Source organism: Cupressus sempervirens, chromosome 9 (genome assembly GCF_028749045.1).
Source record: "Cupressus sempervirens isolate cs-2001-9-10 chromosome 9, ASM2874904v1, whole genome shotgun sequence".
Lineage (NCBI taxonomy): Eukaryota > Viridiplantae > Streptophyta > Pinopsida > Cupressales > Cupressaceae > Cupressus > Cupressus sempervirens.
In genome coordinates this window covers 50,927,213-50,949,177 of record NC_143126.1, presented here as the reverse complement: position 1 = coordinate 50,949,177, position 21,965 = coordinate 50,927,213, and the positions used below count along the sequence as shown (strand labels likewise).

Genomic DNA, 21,965 nt, shown 5'->3' with positions numbered 1-21,965 from the left:
TTGATCTCTCCACTAAGGTCTCTAAAAAAACTCCTACTCAATAGCATTTCGTAACTTGCTAGAATATATGTGACCAAGATATTGAGTTTTAGTTTCTTTTCAGGATGTGCTGCCAAGGTGACTTGAGAATCTTTTACTTGGCCAAAAAGGGTAACTTTTTTTGCCTCCATGGAATACACTTTTATAGATGGTTTATTTAGAGAAAATCTCGGGCATGAGCTACTTTAGAGGGCATCAAATTGTCAGAAGCCCCTGAATCAATGATGCAGTCACTTAGTTTACAACTAGCAATGTACAAAGAAACATAGAATCGGTCGGGTTTATCTAACAACGATGTAGCTACGAGGGATTCTTCGTCGATCATAAGCCCTTCCAAATTCTCATCTTCTGAACAATCCTCAAACAAATGATGAATTGTGGACATAGGAATGCCTTGACCTTTGCCAACACATTGGATCAACTTTTCTAGCTGATGTGGATTGGCTTTAAGATACTCTAATTGAAAGATTTGTACCTTGGTCTTTTTACAATGATCAAACATGTCTTCAGGCAGAAGAGAAAACTAAGTACTAGAGACTTTACCTTTCTTGGGTCCCCTAGTCGACATGGAATATTCCTATGCATTTTTTCGAGAAAGAATTATTTTGGGAGTCTCATCGCCCATCTTATCCTTAGCCTCTTATTATTTTCCTCCATTTTCTACCTATAGTTCTTTGTAAATACAATACAAGAATGTTTATTTATGTCATCTACATTTCTCCAACAGATTCATATTCCAAGAAGTTGATAGATAATTGTCAAAAAGGTTGCTATAATTGGTCCTTGAGTGCTACATATTCTTCAATTTTCTCACCAGTTTGATGCATCTGCATGTATCTTGCCATCTCTGGACAATAGGTTCCATTATGATCGGTTGTTACATGGAAATCGCACATGGTTGTCTGAGGATTAGAAGAAGAGGGATGTTCAAAAGCCTGGCTTTGTGTTGGTGGAGGTAATAGCTTGGATTGTTTGTTTTGTTGGTACAGTATGTAGTTTCTACTGGGAATGTCCTAGTACAACAATGTAAATCTTGAGGCAATTATTTCTTTATTTGCAGAAAATCCTTGGCAAGATTTTGTACCATAGGATCGGTAGTAGTGTTTGTTGTTTGTTGTCCTTTACCTTTCTGCAATTAGCTACTCCACTTCCCAGAGCTAAGTAAATCGTGCTCGAACTCAATGGCCAAATTGTGTGCATGCTCTAACTCTATTGCATCATATTTGAAAACTAACATCAGATGGCTAGCACTGATAAAGAAAGTCTTTTGATTTTCTTCAGTGGGCTTCTTGATGACAGGAAATCAGCTCACAATTTTGTTGAAACGAGCAACGAATTCTCGCATTTGTTCATGAATCTCCTTCTTCATCTGTGTTAGTTGACAGTGGTAGGTTCTTGTCTTCAGCAATCTTAAATCTATGCTTGAAAGCTTGCACAAGAGTTGTCCACAAAGTAATTGACCTACTTGAAATTATTCAATCCATTTAGTAGCAGTGTCAATAAAGGTTTCAACAAAGAGGCGAACTGAAACATCTTCATGTTGGATCCCAAGAACTCCACAAGTTGTAAAGAATGCACTGATGTGATCATCAACTGTAACTTTTCCATCTCCTACAAATTTAGGAAGAATTTTTTGTGAACCAGAAGGCATGTCATGTAACTGGTTCCCCAAAGCCAATGGACCAATAGCAGCTCCCCATGGAACTAGTGGTTGTGGTGTTGGTTGTTCCATTGTTGGCAGAACAATATTCAAGGGCTGCAAATTGATATTTTAAGGAATAAGAGTCCCTCACAAAATCAAGGTTTGAAATCTTTGATGGTGAAGAAGGCCTACTGACTGACTTGGATTTCTCCTTCTTTGTAGGTACTTGAGGTGAAAAAATGAGTTTTTGAAGAGCTTCAAAATCCTGGTCAAAAAGACCTTTATGCCTATCCCCTTGGGTGTACCTTTTCTCAGCCAGCATCAAGACTAAATTATTTTGATTTATTTGATCTTGACTGTGGCCAAGATTCTGCCTGTTTCTTCTCAGAATAGCAATTATTCTTTCTATGACAACAACATTTTCCCCAATAGGAATCCTTCGTAAAATCTCACTGAACTTTTCTTCTTCTTCCAAGACTTGATTTACTTGTTGGTATTGCTCAACACTTCTACACATCCAGGCTAGAGTGTTCAAGTCTGAAATAATGTCTTCTTAAGTATCTTGGAAACCTAGGTTCAGCTAGGGGACTGGAAATATGTTCTCATACAACAAAATCATCTTGACTAATCGAAGGCGACTAGTTTAATCTTTCTTGTTCGGTTCCGCAGCAGTCACCAAAAATATGTTTGTAAACCGATTTGTCACTTGTACATTTATGTATTCTGGCCCATTGGAATAATCAAGACAAATCAATTTACAACAGTTGGATAAGTCACTTGAAATATGACATTTTTCTGCATGTAGAGGGGCAGCTTCCTCATATGATTAAATTTTGATATTTGGAATAAAGGTATACAAACTTGCAAAGATTCAATTAAAGCTACTGATAGTAAAAACAACTTTCAGGAGCTTTAGCTTATTTTGCTTAGAATCATCAATGGAAACTCAAAGTCTATGCTTAGAAGCCATAGACAATGTGTATCTGATTCAACATCCAAAATGTACATTCACAAACTATGATGAGAATATTCACATAGTATGAATCAAAAAAATTTACATTTGGTTCTAATGGAAAAAGAGCAATACTTTGTATTTATAATTGAATCCTCATACTAAGAACACAATGAAATTTGATAAATACAAGAACAAGATTGTGTATACTTTCCAAAACTTGCTTTGTATTAGTTTGTGAGGTTATATCATAAGTGCTCCTTTAATTCAACAAGTGTCAAAAAATCCTTTTACATGACTCTCTTCTGCTATTTATACGCCCTTCTTTCATAACCAACTTTCGAGTTTATAACTACTGAAAAAGTTAGAGTTGAAAATTTGGAGTGCATTGTATAACTCTAACTCATACAAACTTCATCTTTAAAAACCTAAAGTTAACGAAGGAAAAATTAGAATCCTAACCAAAACCAAAAATCAGTCCTAAAGTTAACAATTGACAAAATATACAAGCAGAAATCCAAAATAGAAACTTTAGTTGACTTCCAAAACAAACTTTCAAGCACTTGCATTGGTATCTCTTGTTGCAACTTTTTGACTACTAGATTGTGGCTGTGACATCCCTATTTTGTATGCTCTGAATGACTTAATCACTTTAGCTAAAGACATGTTTTTTATAATGATCACACTTCTCATTTTCACCTTGCACCTGTCATGATCGAGCTGGACTTCATCCAAATCCTTCATGTAGCCTGGCAAGTAAAAGATACATGAATCTAATCCAACCAAAAGGACACTTAAACCCGTCATAGTATTATCACCTGAGGATTATTTATCATTAAGTTCTAAATTAATTTTCAATTCCACATTCTTCAGGATGGCAAGCACATCTGGATCTTGTGTTTGCTCATTGATTGGAAAGCAATCAATAATTGTTGGTAAATTATCCAAGGCTTCGACTTTGAGTTGTTTACAAGTACTCAAAAGTTTTTCCTGTACACTTTTAACTGATCCATACTTGTGCGTTTCCATTCAATATTTTCCAGCCACATGTCAGTTTGCTCATCTTCCTCACTTGGGAAAAATTTGAGAAGTTTGACTGTACTATTGTTCATTTCTTTAATTTCTTTAAGGTTACCAACAATTTCTTTCCAAAACAATTGTTGTTCTTTAATGGTTTCCAGCTCTTTCAATATCTCTTGTTCTATCTGAGTTGTTTTCACATGATTTGCACATTGTTGAACAAATAATACGCTTGTTCATTCATGTGGCTGACCCAGTCATCTACCATTTTACCATAGGTTTGGCATTTCTGAATGTTCTCAATGTTAGAGTAAATGGTTCTTTTCCATTTCACTCTTATATTAAGTTTACTTAGATGAACTCATAAATTAGAAGAAATTTTATATTCTTGGATATTATTAGGAGGATATTGTGAGTCATCCTTTTGACTCCAACTACTCCTAAGACATCACATGTGGTTAATTCCAATTTGAACACCCCCTTCTAGATTGTAGATGGATGGTAGGTGGTTGACTCCATCACGACTCTACTTTCTCCAAGTTGAGACACTTGTCTCAATCTTGTCCAAGTATCCTCCTAGCTCTTGCTTATATAAATAGGCTAGCTCTTATGTATTACACATTAAGTAATATTGATGTTATTATGCCTTTGAGCATTTACATCAGAGATTGTTCTTGTATTGTTATTCTGATAATTTTATTTTCTCTTGATTAATCTATGTGTTTCATTAGATTTTGGTTTTTATTTGTTTTATACAAATTCTAACATGGTATTAGAGCAATTTTGAAAGAATAGATCATATTTTTGTAGAGGTCTTGGAAAATCTTGCATGCTCTTCTCTTGCGTTTATATACGAACTGAAGAATCATAAAGGATTTATGAAGACCCAGTAATCCCTCTTTTGCATATATGTATTTTTTCTTAATTTGTTGATTGCAACACTCTAATGGATTCATGGAGCCATTCTGACAATTCCATTGCATCAAAAAGGTTTGGAAAAGTCAAAGTCAAATTTTGTTTAATCCAAATCAGAATTTGTTTACATCAATTAAAAACACATGCTTGTAGCTCTAATTTGGAGGGCACGCAAAACGGAGCATTTTCAAGCTAAACAAACCCTACCATTGCGTCCAAAAGGCTCCAGAGATGAATTTTTCATACATAATTTGGCTTGTTTCAGAGTTTGGAGCTCTCTGGGTGAATCTGTAACGTTTGGCACGCAAACTGAGGTAGTAGCGAGTGTAATTCTTTTAATAAAAAATTAAATATACTCGTGGTCAACAAAACTGGTCATCCACTTCCACATAATAATATAGCCGTCTACATTAATTAGAAAGTGGTCGGCCAACATGGATGTTTGAACACAACGAAGGCCACCGACCACTCTTCTCTATTTACACTTGGAGCGCTCTTCAATATAAAGAGCTTTGAGCTCTTTACTCCCATAAATGTGGGATAAAACTTTTTATCAAAATCTGCCCACTCACTATCTTAAATTTGACGTCCTTGTGACCATCGCAATGAGTATTTTTTCTTTTCCGTGACACTCATTCGATCGTCAAGTTTAGACTAGTGGTTTTTTGGTTTACCCCTCTTCAATTGCATTTTTATTTTAATAGTCTAAGTTTGAATGGGCATAATTTGGTCATTCGGACTCCAAATTGGATGTAATTTTTTCTTAATTGGGGTAGAATTTTCCAAATAATTCAGTGGTGGTATTAGTTTGGAGTTTTGGATGCAAATGGTAATCCTAAATTGATGGTTTTTATGATTGTACCTGTGTAATCCTACATTTTGCAACTTCTGGAGCATCGTACAGGCTCATACGGACAAATTTTGGAGTGTCGTTTTTCAAAAAGTGCATGATTTTTCGATATGGACAGATTTTGGATACTATGTCAAACTATTCACACACATACTTTATGGTTCCACATTCGGCATTCATTATGTAGTGAAATGTCCTCTTTTTAGGAATTGTGTCAAACAATTTACATGTCATCCGTTCACTTATGCATTAAGCATTCATGCCAATTGAAACTCCTTGCCCTATTAGATCATAATACCATGCGTGTTGAAACTGATATTAACAGTGATATCACAATGGAAATCGGATTCCTAAGATTAATGAAATCGATGCCAGTTGAATTTCAATGATATTGAACACTAAGGGATGCTTGATAATCATTCCAAAGACCTACATGAGTTCTAGCACTTACGGCATTTGGTCAAACAATTCTGGGACATGCTATATGATTTCACAATTTACCAGTGTTACCCGGGTGCGCGCACCCAAGGTTTTAACCATGCCACACTGGGCGTGGGTACGTCGCACTCTGCCACCACCGCCAAAACACTCTCGCACCACAATCGCACCGATTGGCGCACCCGGACGAGACACAGGGACGCGGGTGCTTCCCAAGTGGGAGGGTGCATGCTCAAGTGCGCCCAAGGTGCACCCAAGGTGCCTCTGGCGCCAAGGTGAAGAAACCAAAAAAATAAAGTTTTTTTTGTGTTAGTTTTTTATTTTATTTTTAAACATGGGAACCCTAATTGGGTGTAGGTCCCATGACATCTCTTTCAAAGTTTAATAAGGCCAATACACTTCATTTTCATTCCACATTTACATTTCATTGTTTTGAAGCAGCAAGGAGCAAAGTGAAAAAAAAAAAGGTTGGGGGAGTTTGGGAGAGCTTAGTGACTAATTTTGCAAGGGATCGCAAGATCAAGAGGAGAAAGAAGATTTGATTTTGCAAGTGATTCATCAAGCTCAAGGTAGGTTTTCTATTTTACTATGTTTTTGTTTTAGATGTTTAGATTCCAGGAAATAGGTGCAAAATGTACAGCAATTACAGGGGTAGCGAGATACATGTACACGTATCTTGCATCAAAGAGCAGGGACTATGTCACCTACACCATCCATTCCTTCATCTACACACAGTTCAGCAGAAGATAGCAGCAGGGGAAATGGAAAGCGAGTGCAAGTGCAAGTCCTAGTGGAAGTAACCCCATTGCTCAGTTATTAATATGCACAAAAGGGAGTGGTTAGATGATGTTGTCGGTGATTTCTTCTTTTCCAATGGCATCCCAATGCATGTGGCTCAATCTCCCTGTTTTGTGAGGATGATATCCATGGTGGCGAAAGAGGAAGGGCAATTATATTTGTCACTAGATGACTACAAGTTGAGGATCACAATGTTGGATAGGGCCTATGACAAGGTTGGGATCTTGATGGAGCAGATGAAGACATGTTGGATGGAGTCAAGCTGTAGCATTATCATGGATGGGTGTACGGACATTAGTCATCATCCACTCATCAACATTACGGAAGGCCCATACTTTTTTAGGGCAGTTAATTGTTCAGAGCATCGTAAAGATGTTGATTTTCAGTTTCATGTGCTTAGGAATGTCATTGAGGAGGTTGGGCCACAAAATGTGGTCCAAGTTGTGACAGATGCAGCACATGTGTGCAAAGTTGCAAGGAGGCTTGTTGAGGCAGCCTATAGGCATATTTGGTGAACTCCATGTTGTGTGCATGCCATGAATAAAGCACTCAAAGACATGGGGAAAATTGACTGGATTAGGCGGGTGGTTAACGATGGGAGAGAGGTGCAGATGTTTATTTGCAATCACCATACATCACATGCACTTTTCAGGGGCTTCGCAAAGAAGTGGTTCCTAAAACTAGTTGAGACCAGATATGCCTCATATTTTATTCTCCTGGAGAGAATGATTGAGTTGCAAGACCCATTGCAACTCACGGTTGTGACACAAGAATTGAATCGATGGTCTAAGTCCAGAACAAAGCAAGGGAAGAGGGAGAAGGAGACAGTGAAGAGCGATCAATTTTGGAGTGATGCAAAATACGTAGTCTCCATCATTACTCCAGTGTTCCAAGTGATTAAATATGGGGATGTCAATACACCTAGCCTTGGAGAGGTTTATGAGTGCATTGATTTCATGCTTGGGCAGATGAGGGTTGCTTTGCGTGAGATAGACCCCACTCTAGCAATCTCTATGGAGCACATTCAGCCTATCATTCACCGCAGGTGGAAGAAGCTGAACACTCCTTTGCACATGGTTGCCTATGCATTAAACCCGAAGTGGTACATGCCTAGGCCTGGTAGAGTCCCACCACTTTAGGAAGATGAGGTAAAAAATGGATTCTTTCAGTGCGTTGCCAGGATGTATGGTAGTGAGACTGCTATTGAGATTCCCACCAAGTGGTCGGAATTGGCCAGTCTTACAAGTAATCCTTAATTCTTGATTCAATACTCTAAGTTCTTTTAATTATTACTTATAATTTATTTTAATATTATGTTGTAAACTGTAACTTGTAGGATACTCCAATATTGTAAAGGTGGATCTCAAAACTATGGCACAAAAGAATTTCAACATGTTAATTAATTACATAAAATTGACAAACACCTCTAAATTATGATCTCTAGCTACCTTCTAAATAAACATATTTTGATTATCTATATTAATTTATTTTGTTTATGCTTAAGATTGATTTAAGCCAAGCACATAAGTAGACAAGCTGAATCTGAAGTCTCAATGCAATAAACGAAAAATTAACACGAGCTTGATCTAAAATAGGCCAGGCACAAAATTAAAATGAATTGTGGCTTATCATCGGTGACGCGCAGAGGTTTTTGGTGAGAATTACTGAAACTTTTAACGGATTGTGGAGCATTTTTTTTCCAGATTTTCCTTTACTGCTGTTTTTAAAACCTAACGACAAGCAAGCAGGTCAAGGTTCGAACCTCATGCGAGCGACGAAAGAAATCAAAATCCTAAAACTTCGAAACAATAAGACCGTAAAGAAAGCAGGGGGGAATTAATGGTTACCCTATATCGAGAACATGGCAGGGGCGTCGTATTGTCTTTCGAATGGCAATGTCATAGGCTCGATTCCTGTCGGTGTCATTCAGCATGTCCAAGTAAGATGTATGTGCCATTATATCCCTTAGTGACTCGTCTTCTTGTTCGCGAGGGTTTTCCTCCATTACCACCCATTCGGACTCTCCCGTCAATGGATTCAGCTTCAGCTGAAACGCCCGCTGCTCTGTCGCGGCCATTTTTGTTTCTCTTTTACAGAAATGTGGAAACGAAGATGAAAAGTTTATCTTCTGCTGCTTCGTAAGGAGAACGTCTCTGAGAAGAAACTGGCGCAGGTTGAGCGCAAACCCCATTCATTTACTCATTCGTATTTTCAAACTTCTGCAATTTGCAGTCCGTTGAAGGATGATGGCGTATGTGGTGGGTATATTTTTGGCTCACCTGGCAGACCCGTTTTAGGGAGCAAACATATTTTTTTAAATTTTATATCGTTTCTGTTTTAATTAGAATTATTGTTTTTACTATTTAATTTGAAGATGATTTTTTAAGTTTTTCATTTTTAAACAGTTTTTGATAGAAAAATATTAGTAAAGTTTTCATGTGCTTTGTTCAACTTTGTATTGATGTACATTAATTCGATCTTTTTCAATTTGTAAAATAGTAATTGCAATTTGGTGTGCAATGGATACGTTAAAGAGGTGTAGCAGGTTAAGAGGGAAAAAAAAATTGTTATATTTTTAAAATATATTTATGTAGTACATGAGTTCAATTGGCATATCATTTAGAAATAGATTTTTGTTTAACAAAGATCTAAGTTGAAAAGTGATAGCTTCAAATCAAGTATGTATCCACTTTCAAATATCTAAATAGGATTGAAACAAAAACCTTTGAATCAAGAAGATAATCAAGCTCGGGGTTCTATAATATCTATATATGTAGAAAGAGAGAGAGGGGGGGGGGAGGCAAATGGATGTAAATATAAAGGTATAGAAGAAGGAGAGGGGGGCAGGAAGAGAAGAAAGATGGATAGAGAGGGAGATGCCTACAGATACTACGAAATAAGCACAAAGAGAGATTAGGAGATAGAGATATAGATGAGAGGTAGGAGTAGAGTGATATCGAGAGAGGGAGAGAGATATAAGGAAAAATAGAGATAAATGGGAAAAGAAAGAAAGGGGTGAAAACATAAGGAAGATAAATATAGAGATAGAGAGATAACAGGGTAAAAGCATAGATCTGTGTCACCGTTTGTGACACCAAAGCCTATTTTGGTCAAATCTTATTTCTCTATCAAAACTCAATTTTTTTCAAAAACTAAAAATACCCTTTTATAGATCTTAGATTCAATATCATCATTATATAAATTTTTGAGTGTTTTGATTAGTTATAATATGTTATAATCTCAAAGTATTATAAGTCGATATTTCAACATTTCAGAAGATGCTCCCTCAAAAAAGGGAAAAAAATAGTAAATCATATCAAAAAAATTTAAAAATTATATTTATCTCTAGAGGAGAGAATCCTCTTCACGAATATGTAATTTGTTTTCAAGAAGGTATAGATTTGATAGGAAAGTTTTGACGGGAGGAAAAAACTGTTGGATTCTGATAAGGTCAAACTTGAGTACTTATAACAAAGAAAATATACAGAAAAAATAATTATTTCTTTTTTTGTGCACTAGCTATACATGTCATCTATAAGATATTTTCAAATCAGAACAAAAAAAGATGATTTGCATATACTTGTTTGACAGGAACTACACCCTATATTTTTTACAATTAAAAAAGGGACTTCAAAATAAAATAAAATGAATAAATTCTTACTCAAAAAAATTATAAAAATTATAAGCATAAAATTCATCCAATTCTACACATTTCATCAATTTACATCATCTTCATATTTTAAACACAAATACCATTTTTTTTGTCACTAATGTTGAACTGTCACATTCTAATATCATGTTTCTTTATAAAAGGTGACACGGGTTTGTGGTTTTACCCAACAGATGTAGAGGGAGGGGGATTTATTCAAATTTTAAAAAAGCATACCTCCCTCACCATCTCTTGCCTTTCTCTCTCTTATTCACTCAACCTCTCCTACTTTATCTCTATTTATCTGTCTCTCAAACCTCTCTTTATCTCTTTGACCACATTGTTTCCTTATCTTTTAATTTCTCTTTATCTTTCTTTATCCCTCTCTACCTCTACATATTGCCCCTTATCTATATCTCCCACTCTCCCTTTCTCTCATAATATTTTGAGTTATCCCCCACCCCCCTCGTATCTATCTTTATTTTCAATAAAGCATGATGATGAAGATTTATGAAAAATATCTGGCAATGAATCAATACATCATCCAAGTTTATAGCATAAGTTCAATTATTCTAAATCATATCTTCTTATTCATTCTTCTAGCTAACTCATTCTTCTCACTAACGTTTCTTCTATCAATCAAATCAGTTGATCCATCAATTTGTCAAAGAAAATCAAATCATGTTATCAATTGGTCAACCTATCAATGATCATATGTCTTATACAAGATGTATCTTTCTTGCAACTAGATGTTGTCACTTGTCTTATACAAGTTATGTCTTTCCTAAACCATATGATATCCCTAGTCTTATACAAGCTGAGTCCTTCCTAAAACCATACATGGATTTTGTGACAAGCTTTTGTCAATCAAACTATCATAATCATCTACTAAGTCTTCACTTCTCATTAATTATTATTCTCTTTCATAATTTCATCTAACATTTCTCATCTTCTATTTAGAGATCATTTATGCCTTTCTTGCACAAACAGTATCTTGAGGGGTCATAAAGTCCACCTGCTATCACCAGGACAAGCTAGGACATGACCTAATCTAGAATTCTTTGATAGAATGCTCGTAATCACATTATATCAAAGATGGGAAAATATAGAACCCAAAAATGGATAGACTTGAGAGTTCAAATTGAATGCACTAATTATTTTGTTATTACTTAATAGTTCTTAAATCATTAACTAATCATCACATTTTTGTTTACCGCATAGGTTAAGAAATGCATAAAGATAATGAACACGAACAATAGTACTCCTTTATTCGCATATGCCAACAGATTACATCTAGAGCATTAGGTAAGATAAGATAAGATCATTTACAATGATCCCAGACGAGGTATAAATACTTTCCACCGAAACTGCATAGGTTAATTAAGAAATGCACACAGATAATGAACACGAACAACAATACTCCTTTATTCGCATATGCCAACAGATTACATCTAGAGCATCAAGTAAGATAAGATAAGATCATTTACAATGATCCCAGACGGGGTATAAATACTTTCCACCGAACCTTCCCGAAGGGGTCTGTCAGCTACATAACAATATTAATCTGCCTATCGGCTACAAAATCTTTGCCAACGACAACACCCTGTTGGCTACAATTTCTACCGACAACATCATCCCCCCCAAAAGAAAAAGTCATCTCTGGACGACAATTACAAAATACAATTACAACATATCGAGGAAAAATTAACAAAATAGAATACACTAACTAGTCTCCAAAATGTGTTGCATCTGCAGCCTCTGTGAACACAATACTGTCTCCTTAATCAAGCTGACCTTAATACCCACCTGTGTCACTTTCTCTGCTTCCAACTACTATGTACCTTGAGCCAAGCATCGTTGAACTACCTTCAACTGGATGATCAACTCCTCTCGAGCTCTCTATGCATCCACCAAGACAGCCTCACGTCTAACACCTACTCCAAGTGCCTCTAGTACATAGACACTCCATGCCTGGAGCAACTCTAGGTCTCATCAACTGGTCACACTTCCCATGATTGATAATCGCAATGACTGGATGTCTATGGGGCAGCACCCCCAGCGGGATCTTGGGGCAGCGCCCCAGGTGCGCTCCCTGTCGTAATACAAGGCGAGGTTGAGGGGCAGCACCCCTCATCGCCAAGACCAAATTAGCACTTTCGAAGCCACACAAAACACTATTTCTGTGATTTTCTTTTGATCCAACATTATTTTTGACAACTGCTTATGTTTTCTACCTGATTATGTATTTCTCTTCCCTTTGGCATCATCCGTTATGCATTCTGAACATTTTTTATTTGTTGATTTTTTTATTTTTATTTTTAGCTCCTACCTCTGCCTGTTCTGTCTCTCTATCATGTAGGGTTTCTCCTCCATCACTTTTGTCTTTCCACGAATATATATTTCTCTGTTGTCTATTTCTCTCCTTTGACTCGATTTTAGTCTAGTAATCCTCACGTACATGCAGCAACATAACTTCTAGCAAAATTTGCCAAATGCTATGACTTCCCAATTAGGTATTGAAATTGTTACTCACAGTCCCAAGCTCGGCCCTGTGCAAGAGACTTCCGCAAAAAGAAGCTTGGAGAGGAGGGCCAAAGTTTTAACTGCCTGCAGCATTGAAATCTTTTAACTACCTATGGTAGAGGAAGCTCCACAGAGAAAAGTGAGTTCGTGGGAGAGAGGCCTATAGAACTGGTCCTCCAATACTCTAGGGAAAGAAATAACATGTCTTCTCCAAGATGTGAAATGCTACAACCTGCAAGGATATAAGCTCACCTACTCGAGATCCTTTCCACAATAAAGGTAGCCCGCAGGAGAATAAGGTTTGTTGCGGGAAAACAAGGCCAATCGCGGAAGACCAAGACTAGCCACGGAAAAACATGACACCAATAGTCCACCACGACAAAAATATCCATGGGAGAATGGAAAACATCGCTAGAAATTAGAAGCATCTACAGGGGAAGAGAAAATTACTCTGCATGTAAACAATACTATTCACCGAGATAAAGTTTAGCCGCAGGAACAACGAGCCACTTCCATGGGGAACATCCATGGGAGAATTAAGACATCCGCGAAAACCAAAAAGACAACTACGAAAAATAAAAAATCCACAAAAAACATCACCCGTCAACGAGAAGAAAAATGTCTGCAAGGAAAGAGACATCTGTGGGAAAGCAAGGGGGTCTGCGGAACAAGCACTTAACTTCCTCCTTTTCTTTTTCTTTTTCTTTTTTTCTTTTTTTCTCCCTTCTTTTTTTTTTTTTTAGAACACGAATACAAAAATACAACTCAACTTTATAAAAAACAATGTACAAGTCAACCTTTCCTCCAGACTTTGCCATCTTGCGACGACGAGGGGGCTCAAACTCTGTTATTTTGTGATGCTTAGGGTAAGTTTCTGACATGATACATCTTCAACTTTGATCTATTCACTGCCTGAGGTACTTCTTTTCCGTCCAAGGTCCACAATTTTATTACTCCATTGTCACCTACCTCCTGGATCTGGGTTGGTTCAACCCATCTGACCTTAAACTTTCTTGGTTTAATTTCATTCCGACCATCGTACTTGAGTACCAACTACCCCCGCTGAGACCTGTTGAGTTTCATATGCTTATCATGCCATGCTTTACGTCTATTCTATGTCACCTGTGTGGCCCACTACGCCTATGGTCGTCGCTCATCTAGATTATTTCCTTGTTGTTGGCTCCCTTTAATTTTATGGTGCGGTGTATTCTTTTTTTTCTGTGCGGTCCATTCACCATGTACCAGACAGTGGGATCTTTCTTGTTTATGGGTTCGGACTGTATGTTCTTCCCCTTAGCTTCAGTTGTAACCACCTTTCCTTCTTTTACTTCTCTGTATTCCTTCAGACATTCATTTTTCTCTGTTTTCTCACCTTTGTCGACCCTTAACATAGTGCAACTCAAAAAGAGTTCATAGTCTTCTATCTGCCAGTGGTAGAGACCGTTGATCGAATCCAAATCATCATCTATTGATCCTCCTTCCAATTACAGGACTCCCTCCTAATCCGATTCCATACACTGCCTCCCCTCATCTTCCTCTTCAGAATCTAATGACAAAGCTTCTTCCTCATCAAAATCTGATGACAAAGATTCTTCTCCCACCATCTGAGTGTGCAAATCAATAACGAATTTCCTCCCTTTACTTTCAAGTGATAAAGTGTTTTTCTTCCAATCATGTTTAACTTTGGCTTGAACAAGCCATCCGCAACCCAGGATGGTGTCGTATCCTTTTCTCTTCAACGGAATCACGACAAAGTCCAGCAAGAATGGTTGTGTGCCAATTATCACCGGTTGTGCCATCAGAACGTCGATAGGTTTTATGCCATGTTGGTCCGCTGTCAACAACTAAAATGTAGGTGGCCGCAGCGTTGGTTGTCCTAACTTCCTCTAGGTATCCTCGGGTAAAATGTTCACACCAGACTCGCTGTCGACAATTGTGTCTGTCAGCACACTTTCGAGAATGCCCATCTCAACGACCGTTGGATGCCGTCCAGATGCAAGTGCCAGCACCATTGGGTCTTCTCCACCAACAGTAATTTCCTTCCCTCTTTCTGGTTCTCCTGTTGTTGGTGCAATATTTGTGATGGCTGATCTAAGCTGAGGCATTGTAAGAAGCAAATCATTTATCTTGATGCGTACCTCCATTTGTAAAATCTATCGTATGATGTTTTGTTCTGTAGCATTCCTTGCCGAGGTTTCGGTGGTGTCTTTCAGCTGCGAGATCTTCACCTGCGATGCCTTTTCAATCTTTGCCCATGCTTCCACAAATTTCCTCTTTTCTTTCGTCAGGTCTGGGTACTCTTTTGCTTGCCTCCGCGTAATTGCCAAAACCTCTTCTTCCTCTATCCTGACGGTGATCAAGTTTACTCCAAATTTTGGGCACTTGGCATCGTCATGGTCATTGAGTCTGCACCATCTACATAACAATTATGGTGTGGTTGTTGTTGTGCACTCCCGGGCAAAATGACCCCACAAATTACAGGCTCAACATTGAACAATCGGACATCCATTCCCATCATATTGAATTCAACTCCTTCCACCATTATTATTATTATTGTTCACATTGTTGTTAGTTTTCCCACATCTATTATTCCTATATCCTCCGGACGTGGCACCCTCCATGCTTGTATTCCCACTCCCTCCAGACGTAGAAGCCTCCTATGCCAGGAACACTTGTTGATGGCCTCTGGTTTTCATGTTGAAGGGGCATTCCTTTGTGGAATGTCCCATGATTTGACAAATATAGTAGAACTGGTTTTTTGGACAGGAGCCCTTTGTGTGACCTTCTGTCTTACATTCTGTACACCATAATTCACTTCCCTTTGTTTCTTTCTGCATGTTCTTGAATTCCTTCATCATTCAGATCATGTCCTTCTGGAGGGCTCAGACCTTTTTGCTGTTGTTTTCTTCATCGTTGCTTCCTTCTTCTGAGGATGCATCATCGTCTGACTCAGAGGAGCTACTCTTCTTCTTCTTCTTTTTCATCTTTTTCTCACTCTCTAGGTTTAGTGCATGATTGTACGCTTCAGTGTATGATGATGGCGGCATGATCTTCATTTTTTTTTGCAATTTCGGGTGTAGGCCTTCAATGAACCACCTTCTCTATAATCCATCAGTTGGCTTATTCTCCATTTTGTTGATCAAATCCTTCAACTTCCTGGCATAGACTCGGATTATTTCATTTTTTCCTTGTCTTGTATTGTATATTTCTCCTACAATTTTGTTATTGTAGCGGAGTAGTTGAAATTTTGCCATAAACTCCTTCTTAAGGTCATCCCAAGTGGGTAGGTTCTGGGGATCTACATCGAAAAACCAGTCGATTGCAACACCTCGTAGGATGGCTAAAAACTACCGAACCCAATTTGTTTGTATCGGTTATGCCATTTGCCCTCCAAATTGTCTCACATGTCTTGCAGTGTCGGATGGGATTGATCGTACCATCACCATCAAATTTTGGAAACTTTTCCTTTGGTCCTGCCATCGCTACTTGATTTTGTAGACATGTGTTGCTTGGTCCTGCAACAGTGGTGTTGTTCACTCCCACATTGTGGCTTTGCACTCCCACATCGGCGATCTGCACTCCCACACCAACAATCTGCACTCCTACACTAGCAGTCTGCTCTCCCACACTAGTGGTCTGCTCTCCCACACCAGCGATTTGCTCTCCCACACCGGCAGTCTCAATAGCTGCAAACCTTGGTGAAGAAGGATCTTCTGAAGTTGTACCTAGTGGAAGTGTATCTTGGATGAAGAGTTCACTCCGCGCTCTTGCTCCCTTAGCACTTCAAGTTGTGTGAGTCGATTCTCTTTCGTTGGGATTCTCTTCCCTTGGTGAACACAAATTCAAAAACTCCTCCCGTGCTTCTTCCACCAACTCCATCCACTGTTGAGTCTCCTCCAACAATTCCTCTGTGCTTCTGTGTCTGTCAACAACCTTCTAGAACCTCCTTCTACGTTCGGCTTGTTGCGCCAAAATTAAATTTTCTTGCACAGTACGGATTCCATCTTTTCCCTTGACCTTATTTCAATCCTTGTTAAGCTGATTTGGCATTAATCTTCATTCCTCCCACCTTCCAGGTTCATAGGCAATGACGCCAAATGTTTACAGCATAGGTTAATTAAGAAATGCACACAGATAATGAACATGGACAATATTACTCTTTTATTTGCATATGACAATGGATTACATCCAGAGCATCATGTAAGATAAGATAAGATGGTTTACAATGATCCTAGACGGAGTATAAATACTTTCCGCTGAACCTTCCTGAAGGGGTCCATCAGCTTCATAACAATACTAATCTTCCTGTCGGCTACAAAATCTTTACCGACGACGACACCCTGTCGGCTACAGTGTCTATCGATGACAATTTTCCCTAATAATTGAAACTTTGCATCAATTAATCATTCTCTTATATTAATTAAATGATGAAATTTATTTAATTAATTGATCATTATCGGTTAATTAAATTCAATTTTTACTTTCCCATAATTTAAATAATCATCATTAAGTATTTAAGTTGGCTAATTTATTCATCTTTATTAAATTAAAGTTCAAATTATTTTCATATTAATTTCTCCTAGTTTCAATCTCTACAGGGAGTTCAATTTCTAGATTGGTATATTACCTTTACTCAAGGCATTTGTGATCATTGTTGAATACCCCTCAATTTCTAACTTATCTATTTGTAAGTTTCTTCAAATTTTGTGTCCTTCAATTAATTTTGAGAGTTCTGACTCACTATTTGATGCATATCCTAGAGATTTGGCTATTGAGTATCTGTTTTACCACTATGTTTATTGACCAAAAATAACATATTCCTACCACATTGGGGTTGCCACTAGAGGCCCCATCAAAGTTTAGCTTGAACCAACCTTTTTTGGGAGACCTCCAAGTACACTCTTGTCTCTTTTTAATACTTCTGGTATAACTTAGACCTATGAAGGATGCAATTCTTAACCAAGTCCACCTACCTCACACATTTTTGTCCCATGATAACCTTAGGAAGATTAACAATTATATTATTGACTATTTCAATGACAACTACTTTAATTTATTGGTTAGTTGTTCCTAAGTCATTTTCTTGTCTTAAAATATTCATGTGTTTCTCTCTTTCCATAGTTTCCAAATCATGATTGATGAGGCAAACTTTCATAGTATTGTAAATATACTTTATTTATGAGTATTGTAACAATATTGGAAGAGTCCAAGTATGTTTTCAGGAAGTGTAGTAATCCAACCTATCTTTCCAAATATCCACTGCCAATCGTTGTTAGAGAAATTACAATAAGCAAAATGTGATTTGTTGCTTCCTACTCATTCTTGCATAGGGAGCACCTACTTGGCTCTTCATAGCCCAACTTTACAAACCTATCTGCAATTGGAATTTTCTTTTGTAACAAAATCCAAGGGAATAGTTGATATTTTGGAAGGAATTTTTTGTCCCAACACAAATTAAGGGGTGCAGATCCATTTTTTGCCTTAGTTATTTCTTGATGGGTATATTGTAGTCATCTTTGGTGTTATAATTTCCTGATTTTGAGCTAGATTATTTCAAAAGTTCTAACAACTATTTATAGGATCTTTTTCACATGTAAATATGAGAAATATGTGTGTGAGTGGCTATTTAGGGAGTCGCCTTGGTCAATTCCCTTGTTCTAGTGAATTCCACCTCCACGGATAGTTAATATGATAGAGATAATGTGGGTACTTCTCATGAACCTAGAGTACCTATATAAAATTCCAATAAGATACATACATACATACATACATACATACATACATACATACATACATACATACATACATACATACATACATACATACATACATACATACATACATATATATATATATATATATATATATATATATATATATATATATATATATATATATATTACGTAAAGATCTACCCTAGCGTGATAGAAAAAACCTTATGTGCAAATGCAATTCATGTGTGATTGAAAGTAAGCAAAAAGTACGGATCTAAAATACAAGTATGCATTTATGAAGATAGAAATAAACTATACCCAAATCCAAACAGGAAGGATATAATCCAATCAATGGTTAATGATCTCTTAGTCATCATCATAATCCTTTTATAACTTCATCATGATGTTGAGAATGATTTGAATGCTTGATTGAAGATTGATGTAGTCTTGATTCATTAGTCTTCACTTAATGGTATGTCTTCAAAGTGGGGATCCAACATTGTAATTGATTTCATCTTACCAAAATAAAGTGTAATTTTTTTCTTTTTTACAAAATTGGGAGATTAAATTTAGAAAGACAACTATGGATCTTAATCCTTCATTAATTCACCAAGAAAAAGGACATGGTTCAAATTCAAACTCAAAATTTAGGGTATAGAACAACTTATATAGCTCTCATTTCAAGCCCAAACTGAAATTGTAGGTCCTAAATGCTTAGTGGATGCATGACGAAATCCAACAGTCAATTTGGAGGTTGGGATAGAATAGTGAGGTTACAAATGGTGACATATGGTCTTGGAGATTAAATGAGTTACCTAGTTAGATAAGAAATAGAGGATTACACTTCAAAATAAGGATTGCCTCAATTCTAAACAATATTGAAGGGATAGAGGACCCATATTTAAATTTAGGTATACATTAAGTGCAATTATTAAGTCTATATGTTAATTGACAAAATCCTCTACATGTTATTTAAGAATATTTTGTAGCATGGTTGTCATTGTTGGAAAATCCTGAAGAAGTGAAAGATCACTATCGAGAAGTTAAGTTAATAGGTATATCGGTTAAGAAAGTAGGTAAATAGATAAGTCATGAACACGAATAGAAGACATTATTGGAAACAACAATAAGGAGAATGTTATCGAAATATTAGAACACTATCGGTACAAATGTTAGTAAGAATCTAGTTGGTACAAAGGAATATTATCAAAACAAAGGAGCAAGTTATCAGTAAACAACAAATTGAATTAATATGATACAGCAAGAACAATCTAGGGTAAAACATAGGTGCAATCATCAAGGAAAGAGATCCATTGAATCAATAAAGAAGATGAATTGAAGGAAAAAAACCCAAGGAATCATCAGAAATAGTTTATAGAGACTTGCGTAAAGATTTATGTAATGAATTCAAGGAAAGCTTATCGAATAAAAATAAAGTTAAATCTATTGGAAATGTCGGAGCGTGATTTAAAATTGATACTGAAGGTCAAAATAGTTTATGGAATATTCAAGATGAAGTCTCATGGAACCCTAATTAGGTTTAGGCAATAATGAAAGACAAAAGACAATGAATGATATATAGGTGATCAAACAAAAGTTGAAGAATATATAGTATAAAGAAGAGAGATAGAAGACGTCAAGGGAAAAGAAGAAGATAGAATCGTGAAGCACTCACAAAGCATATCAATTACATAATAGTGGAAGAGCTTAAAGGATTTGACAAGCTTTCGAAAGAAGCAATCATAGGTCAGAACTCGTGTTGATTTATTCTTTGCAGGTTAGCAACAAGATTGTGAAATCCTTTAACTAGGTAGTTCTTAATTTGACTAAAAGTCTTTTGACTTTTTGTAAATCCTCTAACAAGGTGAACGTTGTATAAGTGGGATAAAATCTCTTAACAAAGTAGTCTTTAATAGTATTGTAAATACTTCTAACAAGGTATCAATTACTCCTAACAAGGTCAAGTCATTCACAAGATGATATTATTGTAAGCTCTCAATTAGTCATCTTATTATTGCAGTGATAAGTTATGGGTATCCTACTCAATGTAGTTTTTCCCTCTAACCAAGGGTTTTCTACAAGACCAAAATATTGTGTTGTGTATTGTTTGTGTGAGTACTTATGTTACATGCTTACTACTTTGAAAAGATTTACATTACAACAATATGTAATAAGTTATTAGTAAATTAGTTGATGTTACAACAAATATTAGTTAAGGTGAACTATAGATTATTAGTTTATGGTTAAAAGGTTAAATAGGTGAGAAAGTTTGTGGCACAAATCTCCCCCACCCTCAATACCTTACCTGACTTTCCAACATTATCATGCTAACTATAATGAAAATACATTAAGATAAGTTTTAAAGAATCATGAAAATTTACACCACTTAGGTGTTTATGATTTACAATGGTACACTGCACCAAAAAAAGAAACATAAGAGAAAAACAATAAAATAAACAAAACCAAATGTTAAAAAAATTACCATATGAAAGAAAAGCAAAAAAAAGAGATCTAATAACTTAGAGGATAATGAATGATTTAACACAAACAATATGCTTGATCTCAATTGTGCCTTCATGTACTACTTAAATTTTCTTATTTAACTTTGATACTTATGCTTGGAAAGATTATTTAACTATTATACAAACCAAGTATGTCGCTTTTTACATAGTTGCTCATTCATATTTTTTGAATGACAATAAAACTGTAGTTTTTCTAACCCTTTATTAACCGTAGTTTTTCTAACCCTTTTTAAGACATGCACACATATGCTAAGGTATGTTCTAACCTTTTTTTCCATATTCTAATCTAAATAATTATTGAACTTCATTTGAAGTTTTGAATTTTTTATTATTATCATACTTATAGGGAGATTGTATTACAATATACACAATGTTTTGTAAGATTGTGAACTCTAAAACAAAGAACAAGAAGGTGAAAAGCAAAATTAACCCTGGCAACATTGCTTTCTAAATGATGCATATATGTAATATCAAATATTCAATCAAAATTAAGTCTTTTTTAATATGTTATATAGTTTATAAATATGATCATCAAATATTACTCTATAGCAAATTTATTATTTCTATTGTACTATTATTAAAAAAAATGATAGACAAGTATTTTAAAAAATGGGCATATGCACCGAGTTGTGGTGCCAAAAAGGTGACAACAATTTTTTTTTTTCCTATTTTAAACAGTGCATACGCGCTTTAGCGCGCACGCACTATGGCTTGGGCAACCCAAGCCATAGCGCGTGCGCGCTTTCTAAAAAATAAAAAGTATGTATGATGGGCTGCAAACCCGCAGCCCATCATTTTCATTACCATTTTCTTTTACTCCTACAGCGAGCAGCGTGTACGCGAGTTGAAGACTCAACATTTGCACCACCATTTGCCAAAATGCCTCCTCGTCAATGAAATCCA

General features: G+C 36.3%; 1 protein-coding gene across 2 annotated transcripts in view; it reads right to left on the bottom strand.

The window, feature by feature from the left end:
* PRMT7 (protein arginine methyltransferase 7) overlaps nucleotides 1-8,961 on the bottom strand; it is a 248,103-nt gene extending 239,142 nt beyond the window's left edge. Inside the window, exon 1 of one of the 2 annotated variants that reach the window (XM_089798974.1) lies at nucleotides 8,502-8,961. In XM_089798974.1, coding sequence (XP_089655100.1) covers nucleotides 8,502-8,845 — 344 coding nt within the window. In that variant the 5' untranslated portion in view covers nucleotides 8,846-8,961. The remainder of the gene's footprint in view (nucleotides 1-8,501) is intronic. The other variant, XM_089798975.1, reaches the window with a different exon arrangement.
* Nucleotides 8,962-21,965: the final 13,004 nt, after the last annotated feature.